This window comes from Botryllus schlosseri, chromosome 11, assembly GCF_051294905.1.
Source record: "Botryllus schlosseri isolate E-star chromosome 11, Bs_hap1, whole genome shotgun sequence".
NCBI lineage: Eukaryota > Metazoa > Chordata > Ascidiacea > Stolidobranchia > Styelidae > Botryllus > Botryllus schlosseri.
Genome location: NC_137246.1, coordinates 1,944,008 through 1,971,653, shown reverse-complemented (window position 1 = coordinate 1,971,653; position 27,646 = coordinate 1,944,008). Strand labels below are relative to the sequence as shown.

General features: G+C 39.5%; 2 protein-coding genes and 1 long non-coding RNA gene across 4 annotated transcripts in view; 1 reads left to right on the top strand and 2 right to left on the bottom strand.

Annotated features, from left to right (window-relative positions):
• The window catches only part of LOC145449835 (selenoprotein S-like), a 189,308-nt gene that overhangs the window by 30,269 nt on the left and 131,393 nt on the right, over positions 1–27,646 (bottom strand). The window lies entirely within an intron of this gene.
• Positions 1–27,646, top strand: part of LOC145449844 (uncharacterized) — a 97,473-nt gene that overhangs the window by 29,656 nt on the left and 40,171 nt on the right. The window lies entirely within an intron of this gene.
• On the bottom strand, positions 21–26,372 carry LOC145451192 (nuclear pore complex protein Nup133-like). 2 transcript variants are annotated; one of them, XM_080329682.1, is made up of 25 exons: positions 25,918–26,372; positions 23,232–23,353; positions 22,879–22,988; positions 21,947–22,186; positions 21,120–21,179; positions 16,767–16,868; positions 15,928–16,110; positions 14,454–14,672; positions 13,767–13,926; positions 13,343–13,500; positions 12,623–12,721; positions 11,998–12,142; positions 11,322–11,416; positions 10,623–10,761; positions 10,029–10,123; positions 9,328–9,450; positions 8,396–8,524; positions 8,046–8,259; positions 6,648–6,781; positions 5,245–5,410; positions 3,343–3,492; positions 2,711–2,829; positions 2,337–2,450; positions 1,963–2,110; positions 21–382 (listed from the first exon to the last, which is right to left on the bottom strand). In XM_080329682.1, exons 1-25 carry the CDS (start codon positions 26,064–26,066, stop codon positions 243–245), a joined length of 3,513 nt encoding a protein of 1,170 aa, XP_080185808.1. In that variant the 5' UTR covers positions 26,067–26,372; the 3' UTR covers positions 21–242. The 2 variants fall into 2 exon arrangements, with proteins under 2 accessions (XP_080185808.1, XP_080185809.1); XM_080329683.1 differs by having other exon boundaries at positions 22,888–22,988; positions 25,918–26,371.

The window sequence follows — 27,646 nt, the reverse complement described above, 5'->3', positions numbered from 1 at the left end:
TATGAAAAGCGTTACGTAGTACGAAACTGTACCAAGTAGGACTTGTTCATGGATCGCAACATGATATGAAATTGCAGACACGGCCCTCAAAGCCAGAAAAGATTTCCGAGGGTTCCTCAAAAACTGACCAGTTTCAACAACAATTGCCAGGCTAGTCAATGAACAGAATGAACAAAAATTGCAGTAGAAAATTATGATAAGCAGCAGGCATTGGCAGTCGTTGTCTGTAAACAAAATAAGCTTCAAGCCATAGCGAGCTGGCGTTGATAATGTTCCAAGTTCATCCGAATGAGATAGTGAGACACATCGTTCTTTTTCAAAGCGGCAAGGTCCGGTTGCTCTAAAAGTGTATTTGCGTCTGGGAGGCATTGTGCGAGCGCGCCTGGAAAAGTCAAACAAAGAACGCGAGATCAGAATATCATCTAGTCGCCTATAGTTTGGCGAGAAATTCAATGGAATTGAAATTTCCGACTCAAACCACCCGACCCTGATGACTGCTAGACATAGACAATGTAGAACAAAAGGTCTCAAATTCTTTGGAGATCGACCCGAATCTGAGTTTTATCAAGGTTTTGCTCCCAAAGCACCAAACTTTGGAAGAAATACGTTTTACCGGCATGGGCTATGAAATAGAGAAGGTGCAGACAACCAATTGCAGTACTTTGAGAAACACTGTTATAGAAGATTGATTGAAAGAACGTATCTAGTTCTTGAATTAAAATCGAAATTCGTTTTCAAAACACACACTATGTTTAGTAACTAGATAACAATCAAGCAGATGTTTCTAGAATCTCGATAATAATCATTTTACCATATATTGTAATAAAAATGGCAGGACAGGCAACAGCAATGAATTCTGCTATTCGCAAACATAATGGATAATTCTATTTCTAAGAAAAATCATCAAGAACTCAGATTTCAATTTGTCGGGAGAGGCCGTTCATTTTTCCATTAATGTAATTAAAAAAATAGGATATTGAGCACAAGCCATCTGTTCGCTTCGATTATTCGAATTTTTTTATGTCATTGACGTCATGTTTGGTGATACGGTAGTTGATATGTAAAGATATCTTGAATTCTCCACCAGTCGCTGACGATTACCCCTGACGAGTGTCAGCCAAAAATATCTAGGTTCGTTTTATTATCAATATATTACGCAATTGTAAACTCCATAAGTATATTAAAATCAAACCATTGGCAAGCCTCAACGTAAGAAAATGGATTCTTATTATCACGAGGTGGACAGTGAACAGTGACAAAGTACTCAAGTATGGATTGCCTACTTGACCTAATTACTCCAGTGTTTGTGATTTTAGACTAATTCTACTCGACAGTTTTCAGTATATTAGGCAAAACTAGGTCTAGAATACTGCTTGAAAAATGGTTACTCTTTAACCGAGTCAAAATTTATGACGTTACTTCTCCTTGAGTCACAACAACGGCTACTTAACCTCTTGGTGGCAGCACCCTCTTTGAAGCAGGATTTTTACTTTGCCACTCCATATTTATCGTTTTAGGGAGCGTAGAGGGTTGAGATTTGTTACAAAGGGTAGATATGCGTATTCTTTCGAGAAAACAATCACGGTATCCACCCCTAACTCAATCGGACTTTGTTGGAATTGTATCTAAAGGTTAATCAATTGTGGCGAAATCACATATCACGCGTCAGTGCTGAATCGGGTGAGGTACGTTTCATTGTTACATCAAAAATACACAATAATTCCACAAAATATGCCCCAAAGTACAAGTCAAGTTTGTACGTAACTATTCGCGAACACAGCCAACTAATTCTTCCAGTAATGGCTTGATGGAAAGCTGAGATTCGATAGGTGCCGCAGTTTTTTTTCGAGGGAGATTATTTGTTGTTGTATCCATGCATAATACGGTCCCCGATTTCAGGACAAAAAATCGGTAAAATTTTGCACCCATTATACATGGAAAACTAAGGTAGCAGTGACTTACCTGCTTTCGATGCGAGTTCAAGCGTTTTGGAGAAGATGGTGTGTCCGCTGGATTTCAGAGCGTCAGCGCCAGCCTCGATATCCACCCATCGGTCCTTCATGATCGCTTTGCACCATATCAAGTACTTGAAATCGTCAACGCTCAGATCCTGGCAAATTACAATCATTCGGAGCTGGTCAGAAGCTTGTCATTTTTAGAATTGCGGGGTCACATATGAAGATAGGCTTTTAATACAAATCTTTAATATCGCGACAAAGAATATGTTGTTATTGCCAAATTTATTCCACTCTGAACTTTGGCAATTTTGGCAATATGAGCATATTTTTTAGTTGCGGAATATGAAAACGCCGACACAATGGTGCTGAAACACAAACCTGATCATCATCGGTCATTTGTTTTTCCGAATCTTTTGCCAAGAAATCGAGCAGATCGAGAGCCTTCATGAAATCCACTTCGTTCGCATCGCTGTTCTCCTCGCCGATGTAGAGCTAGAGGGAAATAAGATTATTTGTTATTTATTCGACCATACCTATTTCATTACACTTTGTGACGGTGCCGTGGGTCAATCACGACGTCACATAGCTTTGTACGACATGTTTCGTATAAGTCGAGTGGGCTTCCGCAATGGAAAACAGCATCGAAACTATCTCAGTCTCGAATCATCGCCACAAGCGCATATTTATCGTTCCAGATATATTTGCTACTTTTACTGCTACTTCGCTCAGTCATATCCAATATATTTCAGTACCTTTATAAGTCTTTCGACTGGGAACACAGGCATGCTCTCGAGCGTCAATCCTAATTTTTCCAGCACAACATTCGGCAACGTCTCCTGGTATTTCAAAATAGCGAGTTGCGAGTTTGTATCTGTTCAAAAATAGAATATTTGAAATTGGCACAAAGAAGAAATTCACGATATTTTGACTGCCAGTAGAAACACTAAAAGTGCGAGTGCGCAGGAGAGTCTTCGCATATCTCTATCTGATCTCTGGTTCACGCAGGAAGGTAAAAAGTGTGAAAACAGATGCAGTCCTGATATTTGATACCAGGTCCCGCACTTGGCTTCCAGAACATAAAGCAAATCCCAGCAAGGCTTGCATGAAAAATTTCTGAATGCACCAACAGGGGCCCACAGTTTTTTACACCATGACCCCCTCTGAAAATGATGAAGAATCAATGGCCAGTCTGCAAAATAACAGTGTAGCCAAAGAGCATTCATCATTAAATGGCTTTGCCATCATCCACAAAAACAGCCCGAGACACTACTTGATATATACAGATGTGCATTACTAGGAACAGCACTACTAGGCCTGATACAATATCAACCAGCCGTGAAAGAACAAAAAGAATTAAACACAGGTGTGTGAGGTGTGCACTGACCTTCTATTGAGTGGCAAATCGAGTGTTCCGGTTCATCTGAAAACGCTACCGCTAATTTACTGAGGCTTGTATAATGTCTTTTCTTCGCGCTGCTATCGACTTCAACATCGGCGAGGTAGCGTAAAGTGAGACTGGCAGACGTGAAATCACCTTAAAAAATTTCAATGAAGACTCTCGGAGGTACAGCACTTCAATATACTATTGAATAATATATTGATGTTGAAATAAACACAAATATTTTCGGCTGACACTCGTCAGGGGTATCGTTAGCAACTAGTAGAGAAGTGAAGAGAACATTGCCCGTATATACCTATTTGTGTCACCCAATCTTTAAACCTCATAAAAAAGATGCGAATTCAAGCAATTAAAGTTTTTTACAGTAACTGCTATTCAGCATGATAAGATGATATAAATATAACACAATAAACATGATGACACATTAATTAGTTTTTACAAATTCAGTTCACTTATTCAGTTAATAGATGGTTGAGCTTGTTTTAGCTCTGATCATGTCTTAATTGCTGATTTTGTGGCGAAGGAAAGTAAACTCAAGACAAAGAAGTAGCTTATTGCCGTGTTGGTATTATTTGTTAATTTCAATTTTTTTTATTAGTCGAGTCAGGCGCGTGCCCAGCCGAAAAATAAGGGATGGGTTTGAAATAAAGGAGGGGGTTCGATTTTTTTCGAATTAAGTAACGTAGCATCGATTCATTAGGGTTAAGTACATGCGATGCGTAAATAACGATTATACAACATCCCCGTGTTCGCGATTATAGGCGTATGATAAGCTTGTCGACGAGTCCGGAAGTGCCGTTAATTAGCGACTCCCTGATCTGTCGTGAACAATGAAATACGCACGCGTTGAACAGTTGAATACGCGCGCTTATCAATTCGTCGAACAATTAAATTCGCGCGCTTATCAAAGCGTCCAACAATTAAATACGCCCGCCCATCAATTCGTCTTGCGTCTTACGTAGCATCGAGATTTGCGCAAGTAAAAATGTATGAGTTTTTATCCGTGCTATAATGACGCCGATTTCAGGTGGTTCAAACCTTACCTCTTTTATAACTCAAGCCTACTGGACTATAACTCAAGACTAGTGGAAATCAATTACGCGTGTGCGCACGCGTCGAACATGATTGCGGACATTCGATGTCATTCAGTTACGAGATGTCACTCTTTAATCACAATCGCTAATCAGCACGTACTTGATAGCATTTTATCCAAGCCATCGAGAAATAGGAGCCAAAGCATGGCCCAAGACGCGGTAGTTAGGCTAGCGAAGATATCGCGCACTCCAAGCCAATGCAGATGTGATTGTGAAGGCCAGTGACGATATCGTGCGCACAGGGCCTATCGCAGATGTGATTATTCAAGCCAGTTGAATTAGGCTTGTTGGAGACGCGGTAAATCATGCTAGTAATGATTGCCGAACGCGCGACTATGAATGACCTGATTTCGCAATCATCTCAGCGGGAGATCGTGTCGAATTACATTGTGCAGTGCAATGCGCACTGACGAATCTCGCTAATTAGCAACACCGCGCCTGCGCGCAATACTGATAATAAGACTTATTGAATTGCAACCGAGTATTAGCGTCAGAGCGGTCATTTAAATAGGGCGAGGTTTCGAGTTAAGGAGGGGGTTTCGCGTTTCTAAAGGAGTGGGTTTCGACCCCCGAAACCCCCCTGGCTACGCGCCTGACTCGAGTACACTTACAGAGGTTATATTTTTTCAAGGACTGCTGATAAATGACTCAAGTTGCAATTTTTCGGTGACTCGGTTTGAATTGGAAAATGACCTTACTCGAAACAATTTGTGTATTAACTCGATTTGTAATTGAGTCATTGCGCGCGATTCAAGACCAGGACGGCCAAGACAGTCATTTCAGACAGGCTCACCGGACTTGATCTGATGCAGCCAACTGATTCTCGGATGCGAAGAGAGAATATCGCAGATCTTGGCGCGATTATCCGGAGACGAGGTCGACTCTGACGTTGTGTATTCCAACAACCTTCGAAATTTTCTTCGTTCAAGAAACCAGCTGACCAGGAAATCCATAAAGCCCTTTTGACAGCAAAAGATATTAAAACAATCACCGAGGCCTACACAGTATGCACACAGTAGGGCTATTCAAAACTAACTTTTTCTTTTCAAATTTTACTGGGTACTTTGTTAGGTTACCTAATAAAATGCTGCATACCCATTTTGGCTCAATTTCAACCTAAAGAGGAATTGCTGCAAGACAGTAAAGATTTGGATTTATTAAATAAAAAGAAATGTAAACATTTTACAGGCTACCCATGAAATTGGTAGATTGTCTGAAAAAACGATACACAACAAATTTGGCTCAACTCAAAACCAGAATAAGCGAAGTGATTGGTGTTAAAAATTTTGGACTTGGAAAAAATAGTGCTATGGTGGCAAATTCTTCAATTACTTATTATAGCTCTAACCACCGCAAATAATATGATTGGAAATTTTAGATTTTGAACATCAATAACTTGGCTTCCCTGTAGTTTTCTCATATAACTTCTCCGAAACAGGTAGTGGGCCACTTCTTGACATGTTGACTCGGCTTGTACTCGAGTCATTGTGTACGACTCGAACCGAGTCATGTGACTCGACACTAGGACGACCAAGACAGACATTTCATTGTGACTTCGTAGAATAGCAAAGTCACCACATCATTGGTATTTCGTCTATCAGTCATGATACTTGGAAAATAAGGACAGAAACTGTTAAAAGTGAGAAAAATTACGATATTATGAATGCGAGCCATTCTATATCACTCGAGCACAGTTGCAAAAGTGTGTTGAACAGGATTGAACCGAAAACTGAACAGAGAACATAGTGACTGGACTCGAATTCGAGTAAAAACACCATGACTCGGACTCGACTCTGCACTACCTGACTTGGACTCGGACTTGACCCACCAACGAATTGAAAATGACTCGACTTGACTCGAGTCAAAAGTCTAAAAGTGAGATTGACTTGTGACTCGGAACCTCTCAATTGTGATACCAAACAGAAAATATGGAACAAACTTCTAAATAATGATCACCGAAATTTGATGTTTTATTTCTCTAATTAATGGACAAGCGTCCGACTTCTTACGTTTTGGAATTGAGGTATAATTGAGGAATCTTGCCACGGACCGGCGGTTGACAACCACTGGTCTAAAGTATTGCAATCCTAAACTGTTGTGCCACATGCTCGAATGTTGAAATTCGCAAAATTGACGGATGCCAAAGTAACGCGTACAAATATGCACGTAAGCGATAAATTGACAGCACGGACTCACCAAATTTTCAAACTTTGCCACGTATCCAGACAACAACTTCTGGTCGTCTCTCCTATCGCAAACTTCCAGCAAAACACCGAAATCGTGATACTTTTCAGCCAAGGAAACGGCTTTATCCAACAATCCCGCGTCCACTGAAGTCATGTAAAATAAGTTAACTATATGTGGGGCGGAGTAAGTCGAAAAAATTTGGGATTATTTCAACACATGAATATACTGAAGGTTTCATCCAGCCTGAGAAGCTATGTTGAGTAGACTGAAAAGTGCGTGTATTATCGAGAATATTTCTAATTCAGCAAATGTTTGGATTTTTAGTAAGAAATACTCACGACAGGTCACATTTGATATCAGATAATTCACCATCAGGAACAAGTGGTTCGAGTTGACACCAAATTTCGATAAGGCAAAAAAGTGGATACAGATACACCAGTTATTCAAAGAAGCGAAAACGCCAATGCGAAACCGTTGTAGGTTACATGGAGAATATAATAGTTACATGGAAATACAATTCAAATATACGGTCAGATCTTGTATTCCTCAAAACGCACGCGCAGGGCTGACGTCAGTATACGACTAAAACAAAGGGCGCATATGCATAGAATTATGACGACTCATGTCATCGTAAGAGTGTCTGTTTTGGCCGTTTATAACGATATTCAACCGCCCAGTCATCAAATTATTGCCATAATTCCATTGTTTGCGAATAACAGTGTAGCTAGAATAGAACCCCTATCATCCGTAGTAGAATGTAATATACTAACGTGTGTGTTAGTCTCGATAACAAAGCATTAAAATGACTATTAAGGGCACAAGTTTCGAGGTAATATTTTGGCAAGATTTGACTAGTGCGTGCGGCCCGCGAGCGATCTGAAAATTGCAATCCGGCCCGTAACCGCTTCAATCGTTTAGAATTGAGCCAAAGTTGGTGTGCAGCGTTTTTTCAACCAATCTAACAATTTTACCAGTAGCCAGTGGAATCTCAAGGAAAAGTTTTTTTTTTTAACAGCCCTAATTGTGCGCAGATCGCGTGTATGTGTGCCTTTGTAAATTTTGTGTACTGACTGTTACCTTGGACGCTGATCAAAGCGCATGCGACTGATTGATTGCTTGGTAATTAGTTCGAATGGTGTTGTTTGATGGTCGTGAATATTGGGACTCAGAGCTCGTGTGACCCGTGGAAAGAGAGAGATCGTTTTGTCGTTGTTGCACTGCAGTTGTGCCATTTTCGGTTCTTGCATCTTTTAAATATACTTCTCACAGTATGTCTATCATAAGTCGGTGTATATGCCGTAAAAAACATCAAGGATAAAATATACAACGTCCTATTCCTCCATGCAAGGCTCTGTGAATTTTTGTAGAGGAAACATCCGAGAAGTAAATCCTCGAGCAAGTACTTACAAATGGGCCGGATCACTGCATTTCTGCATCTTTTGAACGACTCCGAGACCTCCTCGTATCTAGCCGATAGCGTAGGGACATCGCAAAGCGACTCCATCTGCAGCTTATAATCCGATAAAATCATATCGGCCAAGGTCGCGGCGTGCAAATGTAGAAGGGCCCTTTGTTGATTGCCGTCGGCTTCCGGCAGGCCGTGGGAGAAGATCATTTCATGCTGGAATGATAGGAAACTCGTCCTTTACAAAACATCTCGAACCAGATATGTACAAACTATGGGGTTTTCAAAATGCGCAACTAAAACTAAGACTTCTCATTTTTTAAAACGATGAAATATGCATTCAAACAATTACCTGTCGTAACAAAGTCTCCCGCATGCTGTGACGCCCGGAATGCACAGTCCACGGGCAGAACTCTATTCCTTGGCTCAATTGTAAAATACCCCTCATGTTTCTGAAGTCGTAGGCTGCGGCCAGCGTTGCCTGTAAATAACGGGAAGGCTTCTAAGCAAAACAGTTCAGTGTGTTGTTACGAGAGCTGAACTATTCATAATACGCTGCCGAATAAATGAGAACTGATAAGTATTGCTATAATCTAATACCTATATAATATTAATATTAATATTAAATCTATATAATGCTATATTGTGAAGTTATCAACACAGAAAAGCATTGAAGAACAGGCAGTGAAACTAGATAGCAGTAAAATCATGAAGTTGATCAAAATTGTTAATGTCATGTCTTTATGGCAAACACCACAACAGTGATAGTTTGTTATGGAGCAGAAGAGTCTTGGTTATATTATTCAAGAAGGTGTAATTAGATGTTTGATGACAGTCGAAATTTGTCACTTGGATTCACAAGTAGCTTATCTGGTGGTCTATATCTCCAAGTGATATTTAACGCCCTGCAGGGTAGGGTCAAAGGTTAAATTAAGGCGGAATTTGATCAACGGCCGGAAATCAGCATAGCGTTAAACAATTTAGACTGCAGATTGCTCAAAACCCTTCTGAACCGTTTATACAAGTAGGGGTTCATATGAAAGCTGGCTTCAAGAAGAATGTGTTGGTAGCTATTTCATATTGCATTTGTGTCTGTAAAGCGGTGAAATTGCAGTCTTAAAAGTATGCTACATTTGTATACAGAAATGCATAACTTTGACGCATGCTAGAGATTGTTTTCTCGTGACTACAAACATATCGTTAGTCGCACAGTCTTTCATAACTCATGAGTGGCATAGGAAACAGAAACATAAACAGCACAAACACAGACACCATGTGACATACTTGAAAAATATCATTCACTCCAGCAACGGCCTTGAACATATCGATCGACGAATGCGAACCTCCGACAAGCAAATCCTCCTCCAATTCCAGAAGGCAATCAAATATATCGTGGATTTTCGAAATCTAGAAACACAACAATCGGGATATGGCGACAAACTTTCAGTATCATGCGTCCGGTACTTCCTACTGCAATGCCTTGAATACGCAGCGCAAACTAGAAATGCAATATTTCACTAAGCAAATTTTATGGACGACATGACAGCCTTGGGGGTTAAAATGGTCAGCGTTGGTACAAGTAGAAGTAAGTTTTTTGATTAATTAAAAAAAATTTAAGTACTTTCAAATTTTACTGTCAACCCCATGAAATTGCAGAGTTGTCTACAAAAACAATATAAAACCAATATCATTGATAATTTTCAGATTACCCACCGTCCAGACTATTTTTGTGAATCCAAAATTTTCAACTGCAATAACTTAGCTTCGACCGGTTGAAATTGAGCAAAAATTGTTAAGCATCGTTCTCTTAGACAACTTAATAATTTCAAGGTGTTGACAGTAAAAATTCAATTAATTAAAGATTTCCAAACTATAAAATACACAAGCACTTCATTGCTGCCCACCTCTGGGTAAAAGTACTCAACATTATAATAGCACGATATCCTCATATCGACAAGAGCATAAAACCCAGATCGTTAAATCACCTCTCTGAAGAACACGTCTTGTGGAGTCAAACCGCTCTTTGAAGGAAAATTACCACGTTTGTCCAATACTTTCCTAATGGCAAGATCGAAAATACCTGGAAAATAAACGATAGACATGATATTGAGGCGCGCATTGCCGTAAATCAAATTTGCTCTAACATTGGCCAGTGCTAAATTCCAGGATTGTAACGACTAAAATTGACACAACGAAATTCCTGTCACGGCCTTCCGAGTCTCGAGTTCTATGACTTGGTTGAGTCAACACACAAATTGACTCAAGTCGAGTCACCAAAAAATTGTGAATTGAGCCGTGACTCAAGTCGTCACAACCGTAGTTTATGCCAACAGAAGGAATTTTTGTATAGTCTAAAAACACTACACGGCATATTAGACTTGAGCCATCTGTTCGTGTGGTTACTCAAATTTCGATGCCAGAGACTTCATATTCTCTACGAGTTTCCAACGATTGCAATCGACTATTTTCAGCCGAAAATACTCAGATTTATTTCAGCAAGTAGGCCTATATATTATTCCATGGTAAACACATTATTGCGAACTGAGCTGTCGCGAATGACAAATAAATAACACCTATACCTTGATGCTCCACATGCTTTTCTCTCAAGGCCGACGCGGCAAACAGTTTTTCGCCGTGTTCAATTAAATCCCATTGGGCGCACGATTTCCGTATGCTTTTCGGGTCCGTGGACGCTCCGAGCCGGTTCCAAATCGAAACCTGAAAGCGGAAAAAATATGTGCAAATAGAGTGAATATGAAAGAACTCTTTGGGGTGCATAACTCCAATACACAATTGAATAATATAGTGACATTGAAATGAACAGATGGCTCAAGTCCAATGTACTATATACTATTTTAGATCTTTAGATCCCTAGTGTCGTGATGATATATTGGTACATTCGGCACTCTTCAAATGATTATATCAATAATATTATTATTATATTCCAACACTTTCAAATGAGATCAGGATCCACAACTTACAATGACAGTGAACATGACATCATCATCGTTTTTGACTTCACACAGGAAAGATTTATGTCGCAGCTTACTTGCCATGATGCGTCATGTAAAAAGTTTGCCACACTGAGAATGCTCATACTGATATACAATTTCAATACCACAGCAAGGATTATATTCATATCGAAAAATTTCTTTTACAAGGGTATTATCGTAAGATATGACTGCTGCCTACAAAATCTCAGACATCAAGATCTTTGATCAATGGTGACTCTAAAAAATCAAAGTGCATGCGTCTCAATGGCCGCAAATATTCCGTACCTTGCCGAGGAAGTCGAGAAACAGGTGATGAGCCTTTTGCTTGTCGTTCAGTTGATGTTGTAAAATGAGAGAAGAGGATGAAACGTTGCCTCCGTCTGTTCAAACGAAGAAAAGGGGACAGAATTGGAAAACAAGACAATTTTCAGCTTTTTTGAAATAGATTAGAATCAGCATTATAGCAATGCAGTTTTTTGCAAATTAGATTTGAATTAGAATGATTGAATTCGTAGAGACTTGGTTATTGAATTAAATTCCCAATTAGAAAGAAATACAACAATAATTAAGTTCAGTTCATATCAAATTAACCTTTTTTTAAAATTTTACTGGTTCTTCAATATAATTGTAAGGTTGGCTAAAAAAACGAAAGAGATGAGTATCAAATATGGCTCAATTCCAACCAGTGGAAATGAAGTTATTGGTGTTGAAAATTTTGGATTTGCAGTAGCAGTATTTACAATTATTAATTAAAAAATTTCCCACTGGAAATATATTATTTATCAAAGCTTGGCCTGTTTTGCTGTAGCATTTTAAGGAAAACCAGAAATTAGACTGCCAACATTTCGCTCATATTAGTCATAGTAGTCAACTAGAATTATCTAGTTGTCAAAGTCTTCCTGGAAAGCAATAATTCCAGGCACCTTGCATCAGATTTGTAGGTAAAAAATCTCAATCTCACCTCGTGGAAGAGATTCCGCCCATCTGGGGTCCAGCGCGGGATAATCGTCTATCAATTGTTGACTCATAAAAACGACGGCGTCATTGAGAGACTTCTGGCCCTGGGAGCCCGTGAATGATTCTTCGATTATGCTGCGGGCGTGACTCTGAAAACAGGCTATGTAACGGTAGAAGCTCATTACTAGGGCAAGTTTTTGGAAGTATTTTTACAGCATCGGCCAACTACCTAGACACTCATAATTTACGTACCATGCTGTTTTGAGCTGTTTGGAGGGATTTTATAGTGCAACTTTTCTCTATTTTCATACCAACTTTTACTGCAACTTTGATCAAATATTGTACAGTTTTCATTTTTCAGGCCTTATCTTGGCCATGTTTAAGTTCATCACATAGTTTCTAAGTTAATTATGGCCATGATATGGCTCAAAGAAAATGGAAACTAAACATAAGTTAATTTTCTCAAAACGTGTAAAACTGATTTTAATGACATATATCTCGTATGTCCCACTCAATTTTTTAGATGCCATATCTTTTGGATATCGCCTTAATGTATCAGAGTTATTGGTTTTATCGGTATCGGTTCAAAAATCGGATATCGGCCACCGGCCAGGCTCGTTAGTACTTACCGTGTTGTGTCGACTGAAATGGAAAAAAGCTGATTGCAGGCAGTTGACATCTTGAGAGCCGGAACCCTTTTCATCACCTTGGTCGGCACCAGACAATTTCTAAAGAACATGAAGCATTTTTACAGAAAAAGCACAATTTAAACTATTATGACTAATATGTGACTGGTGGTACTATACTTGAATATTTCTGAAGAATATAAAATTGAATTATTTGAATATATTTAAAAAAATGCATTGTTACGTCACACTTCGTCAAACAGGTTTTCATTGGAATCTCTGTATATATCAGCTGGGTTTTCAACCTGGGGGCCACAAACGATTTTGAAAAAAATGATCACCGCTAACTCGATTTCTCTATATAACAGTAGTAGGCTCCTAGTACGGCGAAAAGCTACTTGCGCTTACTTTGTCCCCTCCCCCACAAAACCAACAATCAAGATATTGTCGGAGCAAAAATAAAATCAACACATTAACTGAATTTGTAAAAACTAATTCATATCATTTTACCATAAAAACTACCGGTTAGTCTGCAAAGCATTATTTGAGAATTAAAATACTTTCTTAATTTCTTCAGAAGGGCGATAAAAAAAACAGGGGAGCCATTGTGTCGTTACCTCTTGATAAGGGGCGCACATAAAGACTTCCAGTTATTAAATTATACTGCAATGAATATAGTCCTGAAACAATGTATACTAACATATCGATGTTTATTACACTTACCTGTGTTGCGGCCGCTGGCGATTCCATTTTATTCATTTTCTCTTCAAATTTTTGGAATATCATAGGCATCGTTTGACTGGGAGTGACGGTCAACACGCCGTTTGATGGTTCCAAGAGTACGGCCTCGTCGCTGAATTGCCCAGCTCCAAGAATGCAATCTGTATACCGGTATATGTTTGAATCATGCGGATATTTTCTAACTATTTCCAACTTGACGAAGCGTGATATGTCACATCTAGTTTTAATACAAAATATTGTTACGTAGAAGACTTATAACATAAAAAGTAGGCTGGTGAATATATAATAGGCCTCAACCATTCCCAATGACATAAAGGTCTAGTTATTATCAGATATTTATTGATGAAATATATATTTTTCGACAAAACCAAGACGACAGCCCCTCATTCGGATGTAGTCCACTTACCACCAGACTTTAGCTGCAAGTATTCTTCATTAGCACCGGACTCGTTCGTTAGAGACTTGATAATGACCCTGTTCCTTTTCCACACGATCGCGTGATTGGCACGGTCTGTCGTGTTCGGAATCAGCAATCGGTATTGGAATGTTTCGCAATCCGTCTCGCTCTGTGATAAGTTGCGAAATACATTATTTTCGCAACCGTACCTTGTCCTTGCATGACAACATAGAAACGTCACCAGATTTCACGGCGATGTTATATTTTGTGATACGATTGTTGGTATACAATGTTCTTTTCAATCCTCCACTAGTTGTTGACGATTACCCCTGCCGAGTGTCAGCCGATAATATTCGGGTGCATTTCAATAGCAATACATTATTCAACTGTATATCAAAGTTTTGTACCTACTAGAAGCTCTTCAAATTTATAATACGGGATATCGTCAAGGTTATGAAGAGCAAACCAAATAATTTTTACCCTTGTGCCTCCAATAATTTTAGTCATTCTTCAGAAGTTATGGAATGATGCCAGTTCAACCCCCCATAAAATTGGTATTCCTTCAACATACCTATTTCAAGTCACGAAATTGTGTCAACTACACTAACATAATGAAGCCTTGTACAGCATGTTGAATTTCGGTCGAACAAATTTGAAATATAAACTAAAAAATAAAAATACAGAATAAAAATTCACCGCCATGATTTCTTTGTGGTCCAACAGAAACACTTGAACGTCCTGCCCAGAAGAAGTCCCATCGCCGAATATTGACAGAGGACAGACGCAGATGCACAGTCTCAATACGGTAGTGCTCGTTGTTCTATCCTCGCACGCCATCAAAAGCGCCAGTTGTTTTTGCTTGATGTGCACCTTGATATCTAGTGGCCACATTGTCAAATCAGATCTTGACGAGTTCTGAAAAGTAATTGTTTATCACTCCCTACTGTTGTTGATACATCGCGTCAAAAATATTCCAAAAAGAAAATCGAAAACTTTATTTTCTCAAGTTATTAAAATGGATATAAGCTAATCTGATTCCACAGCAACGATATGTTGCAGTTTTCAATATCTAGCCTACATTCAGTGATATTTAACTCAATTTGGGTCACTGGGCGAATTTAAACCTTGTAAAAGGCTGTTGGCTCAGTTGGAAAACAAGAAAATATAATTTTGATCTTTCCAAAATAAGATTAGCATTACTGAATTTGCGAAAACATAAAAATTCAATATCATATCAAACCAGAGTTCATTCTTGTAATATTACGATGAGAAATGTCCGCACAGCAAGCTTAGCTCGTTTCACACTACACGGTTCTTCTGGAGCATTTTCAGAAAAAAACAGAAATTTGATTGGAATTAACATGAGAGCGTAAAAACATTTCAGAAATGAGATTAGAATTAGATTACCAGAATTTTGCTTTAATTAATCTAAACCAGTCAGTTAACCCTTTGTGATCGGCCGGCCTACTGACCAAAATTTTACTGCATCCATAAAAATACCGATAAAATGCCAACCGTAGGGCTTAAATTGACGCCCAATATATTGCCGTAAACCTGAAGTAGCCGCCTAGCGGACTAAGACACTCGCACGGCTCAGACGCCAGACGGAATGGCGATATGCGAGGAAACATCTTCTTCGTGCTAATCTTCGATATAAAGGCTTCCATACAATGGTATAAGCTACAACAAGTCATGGAAGATAACTGTAACTGGTTATATGACGTCTAGAAAGGAAGGTGCAATAGTTTACATTTCAGGCGTTCCTTCAAGCGAACATCGTTACAAATTCAATTTTGCTGGAAACATTTTTGCGTGTTCAATCTGCATTTCAAACAGGATATACATTGATATAATAGATTATACATGGTCCGATGTATGCGTATTCATAAGAGCTATCCTTGTAAAACGATTGTAACAGTTTATGACCAATACAGGTCTAGCTATCTTGGATTAAATAACGACTCCTCTGTGTTAAACAGTGGCGGTCCAGTATACTGGACTGCCGGTCGCAAAGGGTTAAATTACGTAGTTGTCAAAGCCTGTACGGGCAGGTCAGGTCAAATGACGCCAAGATTTTACCTCCATATCCATACGAATAAAAACGAATACAACAATACAACCATGTCTGATCAAAATACATAACGATAAATACGCAGGGAGTTTCACCAACCCATATCGCTTGACAGACGGACTCGTTCAAAAGCTGCCCGATATCCAGCTCAGAAACGAGCTGATCGCCGGCGCCCGTTTGATGAATGGAAGATATTTGCCATCTTTGCAAACTTGTCGCTGTGAGCATGACTATGTCGCAAGAAGAATCAGCCGGAGATTGAAGCTGTACCAGATCCACCAGCTACGAAGAAAAATATGGAGTCAAATTTTATAAAGTACCGAGACCTGTTAACCAGGGCTGAGTACGATGATTTGAAGACTCGATTTTTCCAATCCATAGAGGATAAGACCGGACCTGCCATATTAATAGCCCACATATACATCGTCAACTAACCTATGCAAGCTACTAGCAGGGTTGTAACCAAGTCACAAGGCTCCGAGTCAAAAGTCAATCTCACTTGTATAGTTTTGACTCGAGTCAAGTCGAGTCATCTTCAAATCACCACCGAGTCAGCAAACAGAGATCGAGTCTAAGTCATTGTGTTGACTGCTCAGTTTCCAGTCAAAATCTTGTAAAATCCGCTTTTTATAACTCTGTTCAGTGTTCATGATGATATCGAATGGTTTGCATTCATAATATACTGATTTTCCTCACTTTTAGCAGTTTATGGTCGCATTTTCAAAAGTACCAGTACCAATAGACGAAATCCTAATAGGATGGTTACTTAACTATTCTTCGAAATTACAATGAAATGTCTGTCTTGGCTCTCTTGAGTCGAGTCGTTTCCGTATTTTGAGAAAATGACTCGAGTCAAATTGAGTCATTAGAAAACTGTGACTCGAGTCATTACAACCCTGTCTACTGGCATTAAAAGTCCATCGAAATATTGCCCTTACATCGACTTTGCTGCCGGAAGCAAAGAAAAACGATGACACTCTTCTGCCGATCCCAGTCAGGACACCTTGAGAGTTGCGCAAACGCGTACATGAGATGTTGACCTGGTAGAGAAAAAAAACGGTGAAGCATAAGTAACGAATAACAACATCTGCAAAACTGTAAAAAATAACAGTAACCAAACTTGTACAAACTACCATTCTAATTAGTACACGGTCCACTATATACTTGTTTTTTGAGCAGTTCTAGTTCTAGTTGCGGATTTTGAAAAACGAGTACTGTAAAGCGGGGATATTTAGGACAATTTTTCACAATTTTCGCTTCATCTCTTGGAATTGCTAGAGCGCGGGGGAAGTAAGTTTTGCGTTTTTCAGGGGTTATGAAGCATAGATTGGAAATAACAAACCAAGTTTATCTGGTAGTGAAATTGATCCACCTTTTATAGAGACTACTCGTGTTACAGTTGCCTCATGAAAAAGAATTATACCTCTAGCGGTAAACGTTTTCCATAAACGACCATTTAAATGTTGTACTGCTCAATATCCTAAGTTGGTCCCACGTCGAAAGTAAACCTGCTTTACGGTAGTTCTAGTTGCGCATTTTCAGATAAATTTAGAAGAAGAACGACAATAAAACACGTGTCGTTGTTTGGCGTGATTCGTGATGCTGTTGTGTGATCTTCTTGCAGCCGAGTCATCACTACTAATAGGAAGTGGCCAGGGAGCGGGTTTGTGGGCCAAAATCCCTCCACTTTCAAACGCAAAACTATGTCTTTTTGAAATGTAATTCCATCCTCAAGATTCCTAGATTATTTGCAAACCAGAAATTTGTATTATCAGTTAGCAGTTTGTTAGTTGCAGATTTTTTAATGTTGCTAGTTCTAGTTGTGAGTTTCGAAAAGAGCATAGTTCTAGTCCTAGCTGAGCGCTTTGAAAATGAAGTAGATAGTACAAGACTGACCACAACCCACATTTAGGGTGGGTTTCAAATAGTCGACTTAGGCCCGTCTTCGGGCTTAAGCTACACCCCTCAGGCTGAAGTCGGTTTCAAAACTGTGACTTGAGGGGATTTCCCCTCCAGCGTGCGCTTTGTTAAGACAGATATCCAAGCCAGCTAGGGGGTAGGCTGAAGTCAACAGTGCTGATAACTGTTGTGCTGTTTGTTGAAGGATACTGGGCGTTCTTCTGATGTATAGCTTGGCAAATCAGATTAGATCATTGTATATTGATGTCAGGCAGTTTGGAACAATGTTTATATCACAAACGTGACAAGTTGGTATCATATACCGTTATAGTGGGATTTACAGTGGAATGCTGCAGGGTCTTCGTATACTGAACGGATTTCAATTCAAATGGATAGCCAGAGCCCCGAGGCAGACAGGACACATCAGCACTTCTTCCATAACCGCACCATATAGTATCAAGCAACGTTCCCCATGACTACCATAACCCGCGTTCGCTGGCTCCAATCGATTCGGTTACGAATATGATATGACTATGGTTACGAGACACGGGAAGAGATATTTGGGGTAAGGCGTAAAGGTTTGCCTAGCGTTGGACTTGCGAATCCCGCCCATTTTGGTAAAGAAAGGTCAGCGATAAGAATCCGCTACGGGTAATGATGCTGATCAGTGGTCATGGGGAACATCAGTTAATATAGTGCATGTATCGAAGAAGCCCCAACATGAGATTTTAGGTTGCGGCAGATCAACAGATCCCTTATTGATACCCTACGTGCTACGTCAACTCATCATTATAGTTTTCTCGACTGGTTACGTCTTTTAACTTAGGCACGTTGACGTTTTGACAGTTTGGCTTTGCTGTGGTTATAGCCAAAAAGTGAACACACGACGCGTCACCAGAAAATGGAAAATATGTATCATGCTCATTTCGTTGAGCCTAATCAATGTTGCACCACTTGCACGCAACTGTGATTGATTGTAGGGTTCCCCTCAATATCCATTTCCGCTCCACCCCTATGAGCATTGTCATAAATATGTTTAACTGCTACTTTCTAGAATAGTGCCGACTACATAGAACTTTGATCAATATGTGTCTATTCAACCAGCATTGTATTGATATTCCGTTCACTGCACGCGCACCGAATTTCATCATAGTGGATAAAGATCCAGAAGTTTCGGGAAGAAAAATGACATGACTTTGCATGAAGTGAATTGCTATAGATGTGAAGCAATGTTCCCTCTAATTTTTGGCGAGTCTGTGCGTACACTCAAGAACTCACTACGCAGACCCTCGGAAAACAGTGCGTAACGACTAAAAAAGGGTCATGACTTCAGATATTCTGTGCATATAAACCGTGTCAGCACTGCGCATGTATGCAGCTTAAAGGGGCCATTGATGTGAAGTGATATATGCCAATAATCTTCAAAGTGCAGTACATGCTAACGCTACAGTAATCCAAATTTTTTGAGATATATGTCAATTCAACATTGATTTTCACAGATTTGCTACCCAGTCATAGCATCATCATAGTAGCATAATCAGTCAATGTAAAAATTATTATATACCTGTGCAATGTGGCACCAGAGTGAGCTGCAGGCTGTGAAACAAATGATAGCACCATTCTTTTGGAACACAGAGAAAATCAATCAAGCAGTGATGTGCCAAGCCATCAAATAGGTATTTATCTATCTATCTGTATATGTGAGTGTGAATGCGCATACCAATAACTAGTTTCTTTTATATTAAAGGTTTTTCTGAAAGCACTTTGCTCGAGCTTTATCCAGTTCCTCACACGGTGATACCAACACTGGGCTGTAAGTATGTCATTTCCATTCATATTTATACCATGCTTGATAAGTTGTTTTTTGATAGATACTGACCCATCTGATCTGCCAACTTATGGAGTAGCAGTTGGGAGCTGCATCTGCTAGTTGTTTTGGTAGCAACATTTCCAACCAAATCAAGGTAAATTTGCATTTATTACTGGGTCATCAATTGTCTGTTTGTTATCTCATTATTATTGCTATTAACATTCGTATGGTTTGCAATAGACTATTGAGTTTTGTATGGATAGCAACAGTCTAAAAATTTAACAATTTGTTCGAAATTCATCAGTTATATCTCTACAAACAGCTCACTGAAGTCCAGGCCCAAAGTCAACTATGAAGCAGCGAAGATTTGAAAATCAGTGATGAAGCAGAAGAGAATGAGACAAGTTGAGCATGGTCTCAACGTTAATAATTATAGAAGATGCTGAACAACATTAATTTTACGCTAGCCGAATCTAGAGTCAAAACATGTCTTTTGTACATTTGATTCAATTTTGTTCAGCTGTTCATGTTCGCCTGCTTCAGTTTTCCAAGCCCCTTGCAATAACTTCGCTATCTTGTGTCACAAGTTTATGAACTTGAACTTACTTAAAGCCATATAATGCTCATTTTACCTCATTTTAACGTGTCACAAGAAATAAAGCACGAGTATGTTTTTGAATGTAATCAAATGTATTGCAAACAAGAATACCCATGTATGCTAGCTAGAAAAAATCTCTAGATCCTGCGTTGTCGTGCAGATTACTCTGTAGGAGTCGATACCGTGCGAGTGCGTTCAACGCTTCCAGTTGCAGTATGTCATCAAATTCAGCTCCATCTGCCTTGTCTGCATTGCTCTGATTGTGAAGGCAGAGGCAGGTTATTGTCGTATCGATATTCTGAGATTCTTCCTTGAATATAGCCAATGCGCGAAATATTTTCTTCAACACAGAAAGCACTGCGCTCTGCCAGAGGGTATAAATATGTATGAAAACAATAGTGAATTTTTTCGGTCAAAGTTCTTGGGCATAGTAGTGGCGTGAGTAAGTGAGTCAGTCCTCAGTGGATATTCAGCCTCTCCAAGAGCATAATCTTAAACTTAATCATTAGTTATGCCAAAATGCTGGGCAGTTGTGTCTTCAAAAATCGGAATCACAGCCGCACTATTTCTTCGAATACTTTGCGATAACGTGCTGAACATCTTCCAGTTACTTCCTCGGGGTTCCGTTCTGATCATCCGTCCGTAAATTTCAACAACTCAAGCAATTCCATATTCCTTCACTGCATCGCTATACTCAACATCAGCGAGCAACTCGCAAGAAACAATAACAATCTGGCCTCGGTTCCGTGTTGAACTCGCTACAGCGACGAAGTAGACAGTAATTACTCGCAACTAACGGACTTGGCCGAGCGCGGCGCCAAATTGACATTTGAAACCGATCTAAGACCGCCGACGCCTGGCGTCTTGGGCAAGTCATTCACTGGCCTTAAGCCAGGTCTAAATTAAGACAACTTTTTGAAACCCACCCTTAATGTGTAACAATTTCTCGTGTCATTAAGTAACAACACTCGATTCTCAACTTACCCCCATGGTGCACAAGTGGTATAAGGCTCCTGTAGTGGTGGCCGCAATATAACTGTTGCCCTGTAAAAAAACATCATAGTGACGTGATGCCTGCAACACAGTAAAAAGTCGCTCAATTCGCGATTCCGATTGTTAGGTTATAACACAATGAACAGTACTTCGTTCGTTTTAACAGAAGATGAATGATTATGGAGAAAAAATGACGATCTATGCAGTAACAATTGACAATGCATTCATGTGTAGCTGTTGTTGTAGCCCTTGCTGCATGACTCAGTAGGCTACGGTACTTTATTTGAAGAACTATTGTACCATTTTTAACGTTATACGTCTGCGTTACATGGTAATACAGCATTTATTGAATCGTTCGGCATCGAAATACTGTATAGGCCTAATACAAATTTAACCGGAAGGTATAACTCTTGTACGTTTATGCGACCAGTGCAAATTACTGCAGTAGAGCTCATATGAAAATAATTCATTATACAACAGGAGCGTTACAGTAGTTTTAATGCGTTGTCTGGCTTTACACATGACCATGCAACGGTCAATTCACTTTCCGTTTCATTCAGCCATTGACTCGAGTCATTTAAGTGAGTTGAAGTTGACTTGAACTCCACAATCAACAGTAAACTCTACGAACCCAACACAACGTCTCTGACCGTTTTTCCCTGACTTGGACTTGACTCGGTGGTGAATTGCAAATGACTCGACTTGACTCAATGCGGCAAAAGTAAAAGTGACTTGAGGACCTAGCGACTTGGTTACAACCCTGGACTCAAGTCAAGTCATCCATACGAAATACAGAAAGCCAGCAATGATATCCTTACCTTGACTGCGAGTACTCTTAACAGCTCCTCTCCACCATCGACATCAATTTCGCCGATTGTAGTTTTACTTGATGACGTGATGCTTCTGATTATATTCGGCCAAAATCGAACTCCTCCGGTATTTGTCAAAACAATCACGCTCACTACGCCGTCATCTTTGCTCGTTGTGGATCCGACACACGCCAGATCGGCATGGGAATGCGAGCTTTCAGAGCTCAGGGAAAACTCCTTGCAAAGATGCTGGAAGGAATGGTAATCGATAATTATTATTATATAATTGTTTATGATCAAACAGAATTTAACCAACTGCAAATTCAGTTAGTTGATGGTCAACTAAGTTCTGTTTTTTTTTAGTAAAAAAAAAATCTCATTGTAGATTTTGAAAAGTGAGTAAGCCTACTGTAGTTCTATTCGTGCATTTTCCAAAAAATATTAGTCATAGAACAATTAGAAACCCCTCTCGTTTACAACTCAGAACCCAGTCCCTTTGAAACGACTATTCTACCTTTAATATTTCTCAACTCATTCGCAATTCAGTAATTTGCACTATCAGTTATTGGTTAGTTGTGATCTAGTTGGTTAGTCACACTTCCAGTTGAGCATTTTGAAAAGTGAGTTCTTCAACTTGCAAAAGTGGTTATGATTTTACACTACTCCAACCTCACTTCTGTGCCAACGACGATTACTTTGAGATGACCAACCTCTACTTAACAGGCTTGTTCAAACAGATAAAAGACAGTTTCTGGACCAATTTGTCAAAAGTCATATGGCTTGGTCTAGTCATGACTCGAGACACATACAGAAAGTGACTCGAGTCTTTTTCCAAAAAATAGCGACTGGAGTCAAGCCATTAAAACCCTGGGCTAATTCAAACCACCGCAGAGCTCCCATTCATACGGGCGTAGATCAATATAGACCTCTGTACAACATACTTGGTTTACCTTGGATGCAACCTGCTTGAACTTCCAAACATAGAGTGTTCTTTTGCAGATGAGCCATGCCCAGCCATTTTCACTGAACTTCGCCGAAATGTCCGTGTCCCCTGAGCATAAAGCAAAGATACTGTCAGAAAATACACAACTATAAATCGACCTACCGGCATATTAAAATTTGCTCAACTTAATTACACGAGTGATGACAGGCTGTGGTGGGACTGACTTATATCACTGTTAGGAGCTGCGCAAAATCGAGTACCCGAGAGATTAGATTTCGAAATGAGTATTAGTCTTCGAGTTGTATGCCTCCAAGAAGGTCTTCAGATTCAATAACTGATAACAACACATACTTCCACAAGAGGACGCAGTTTCGCTGACCAAAATAGGTAACGATGCAGAGACTTCAATGACATAGTTTTCTGTGTTGTAAGCTGACGCAATTGAGGGCGACGCCATAGAAGCATCCCGTGATCTGAAAATGAGAAGCATAAGATGCAGGACTATGTCAAATTTCAATGGTGGGCTATGTTGTTAATGGCAGAACATACACAGCTACAATCGTGTTGGTTGACTTAAATTCACTCTTTCTAGTTGCCCAATTTCAAATCATTAGTGTGGAATGTCGGTAAGCGGTGGAGTTAGCGTAGTGGTGAGCGTCGGCGCCATCGAAACAGGCGGCCCAGGTTCGATTCCCGCTTTGGACGTTATTCTGGACTTCTCGTCCCTGATGTCGTTGTTCTCACGGCGACAAACAAGCCCAGAAAAAAAAGACCAGACAAAGAAAGAAAAAGAGCAAGAACTGGCATCTAAAAAGGACCGACGAAAAAAGAATAACATCGAAAAAGACTGTGACATTGGGCACTAGGTCGAGGTGGATGCCAGTTCAAGAGACCCCGGCTGGTTAGTCGTTCGACATCGCCTTATCTGCTCATTACATCGCATTGTGTGTCTTGCAGGGTTGTAACCAAGTCACAAAGCTCCGAGTCACAAGTTAATCTCACTTTTATGGTTTTGACTCGAGTTCAAGTCGAGTCATTTTCAATTCACCACCGAGTCAATTCCGAGTCCAAGTCATCGAGCAGCGGTTCGACTCCGAGTCATGGTATTATGACTCGAGTCCGAGTTCAAGTCATTGTGTTGACTGCTCAGATTCCAGTTAAAGTCTTGTTAAACCCATTTTTATAACTCTGTCATGGTGATATCGAATGATTCGCATTTATAATATACTCATTTTCCTCACTTCTAACAGTTTCTGGTCGCAATTTCAAGTACCAGTACCAATAGACGAAATCCCAATAGGGTGGCTACTTTACTGTTGTTCGAAATTGCCATGAAATGCGGGTCTTGGCCGTCTGAGTCCCCAGTCATATGACTTGGTTAGAGTCATGCGCAATGACTTGAGTCCAAATCAAGTCAATATACAGATTGACTCGAGTCGAATTATTTCCGTATTTTGAGAAATGACTTGAGTCAAGTCATCAGAAAATCGTGACTCGAGTCATTACACGCCTGGTGTCTTGTATATCGCATTGTAGATGTAGATTGTGCGTGTCAAGCTATCTAGAACCATAGGTATCATTCGAAAGTCACGTTTTATCTTACCACAGTCCACTCGGATAATGATTTATTATACCCTATTTCACTCTCATCTAACTTATGGTATCATTCTCTGGGGATCCACATGGGAGAAACATTTGAATCGAGTTAGGTGCCTGCAAAATAAAGCCATCAAGCTAATATGCCTTGCCAACCGTAGAGATCGCGTTAACCCTTTATATTATAATTTAAAAATTTTGAAAATTGATGATATTTATAGATTTGAAGTCGGCATTTTGATGCATAAGTTCTACAATAACACCCTACCTGACATTTTCTCGGACTATTTTACACCTATCAGTGAACATCATTCTCATTTTACAAGAGGTTCTGTTATGAATCTGTATTTACCTAAGGCTCATCACAAAACCATTGCCTATCAAGGTCCTCTAATATGGAACTCCATTCCTTCGCATATTAGGAGCAATACTTTATATGTATTTAAAACCATGTATCGTGCCTTCCTTATTGAATCATACAAAAGCTAAAATGTATTTTTAGTGCGAACTAGTACCAGTCAATCTATCTTGTTTGTTTCAGACCAGTACAACTTCTGTTCTTTTCCTCCATTTATCCTAACACGAGCTCTTACATTTACGCGGTCAGTCTTACAATTCACTGTTGCAGTACGATGTATGCAATTTATAGCCAATCTACTTCGATCAGCTGCAGTAGACTCGATGATCAACAGATCACTTCGCTGCAGCTTCATCTTGCAATCGTAAAACATATTGGCCAATTCTATGAACTGTATATCGTATTCGTACACATCTAATTTGCTTTGAAATTGACACTGTCACCTTTTTTTGTATGTGTCCGTGATTCTGAAATTTATGCTATTTTTTTTTTACTGTTTTGTTATTTTGCGATGATGAATAAAAAGTTCTCTCTCTCTCTCTCTCTGTCTTGGGCAGTGTCCATTGATTGCTTGATTGATCTAATACTAATCTAATTTGTGAAATGTTTTTATATTCTAATTTCAGTTCTAATCTAATTTCTGGTTTTCCTGAAAATGTTACAGGAGAACTGTACCTTTTGAAACGAGCCAAGCTTGATGTACAGACATTTGCCATTCTCTCTCATGCTTATATGATACTGAACTCCGATTTATTACGAACTGAACTTGATCAGCTCTCAAGTTTTCGCGAATTCAGTCATTCAATCTAAACAGTGAATACAACGAGTTGGACTCTGACTCAAGTCTAAACACTGTGACCGAACCTTTGCACCCCGACTTGAACTCGAACTTGATTCGAGGGTGAATTGAAAATGACTTCACTTGACTCAAGAAGTATAAAAGTCAGATCAACTTGCGACTCAGGACCTTGTGTTTGGTTAGCAATACAAATCATAACAATACACAATTTACACATGCATAAAGCAATCAACTATAATACTTGTACTGTGATTGTAAGGTCGTGCAGTATACCGATACCGTACCTCAGATACATTTCAGATCTCCGATTTACTGGCGTGATGCCAGATACAGGTGTCATTTTTCTCTTAGGAGTAAGAATATTTGGTGTTGAAAGGTTCTTCCGTTCCGTGTCGGTATCCTGACTCGTGTGAAAGCGGCGTGGCGAAAACATGATGTAAATTGCTTCGTCCTGCGACTTCTTTGTGGATGTTATTGTCACTGCATAGATTCACTGATTCCGAAATCAACACCAGCCTTTTACTGACCTACAACTGCACTAAAATTATCTAGATCAGTGCATCAGCTTTGGAAGATATATATAATGCTATAAAATTAACATTTATCGTACCTGCTAATACGATGATAGCCTACAGTACACCTGTAGTAAATGGTAACTTACCGTGGTGCTGCAAAAACCATATCACAATCAATAGTTCTACTAATTTCCTCAGACACATAAAAACCAGAGTGGAATTGCTGGCAACGTCACACAGGATTTTGTTCAATTACTTGATGCAGAAAAGCGCAGGATTTATTTCAAAAAATGTACCGAGATTCCATATAGGCCAATATGGAATCGGTGTCTCGTGCACACCAAAGATTCTACTGAATGCACACAGGTGTGACGCCGAGAACCGCCTTGGCACACCAAAGATATTGCGCTAAGCGTACCGGAATTCCAACCTGGCATATAGGTATAAAAAGAGTCACTTGGAGCGTTGGAGGTATGTAACTTAGATATACAATTGAATAATATACATTCATATTGAGAGAAGCCGCAATATTTTCAACTGAAAATCGTTAGGATTCAGGGTTGACCGTAACAACTTAGAGAATTAGGAAGAGACAATGCAATGCTCACATTCAGCTCACAGGCTGGGCTCTCTATTCTATTGGTATTACTATAGTATTTATTAATGCCCAATGTAATTTAACGGTGTTTGATATTCATCTTTCATTTGCCCTTATTTAGGCACATCTTCCCATCATGACACATTCTATAGGCTACACACATATACCACAGGCAAACGGTACTCTATTTTGAAAATACAATCCAATGCTGCAATTTCAATGACTTATTCATGTTGGTATACATTCTACATACTCAATGCTGGTACAGTACCGTACTGCATTATAACATGGGCCTACTGCCTACACTGGATACATATATTTGTTCTAGTTTCAGTTTGCTCAGATTAGTCAGAATCAAATGTCAATCAGCAATGAGCAATCTATAGCGACGGAGCCGCTCGTAGTAAACGTTTCGCTTTGAAGAGTTTAATAATTGGGACAACAATATTCGAAACATAACCCACATTAACCTAGCGTAAAAAGACCATACTAAGCTTTATGTTGAAAACAACTCGTTTTAGGAGCTTCGTCACCGACGATCTCAAAAGTCAAAACATTATTCAGCGCCGCCAAATAGTTGAGTAAAACTTTCATAAACGGAATTATCATTACTAGATTCAGATTTTAGAAAGTGTGAATAAAACGTATACCTTAATAATTTCATATCGAGTAAGTCGTGTAGTGTATATGAATGGCCCTAATATAGATATCAGTTTGACGCAAATGCAAGTATGGTAATGAACATCCCGGACAGTTGCGCCCCGAGCATGGGGCTAACTGGACTGAGGCTAACCTGCACAAACCTCACGACGACAATGAGGATTTTGTTTGCTCACCACTTATATCTTTTTAGCACGTTAGAAAGGCATCTGGAGGTAAAAAGCCGTAATATTGCAACAA

Bases quoted from the DNA above. Each gene is read 5' to 3' on its own strand.
- LOC145451192 (XM_080329682.1), bottom strand. From the start codon at position 26,066: ATGTTTTCGCCACGCCGCTTTCACACGAGTCAGGATACCGACACGGAA. The intron at 21,180-21,946 runs GTAAGGATATCA...GTTTTTTTACAG, and splicing joins TAAGAGTACTCGCAGTCAAG to GGCAACAGTTATATTGCGGC. The intron at 3,493-5,244 runs GTGAGCCTGTCT...AAATTTTTTAAG, and splicing joins GCTGCATCAGATCAAGTCCG to GTGATTTCACGTCTGCCAGT.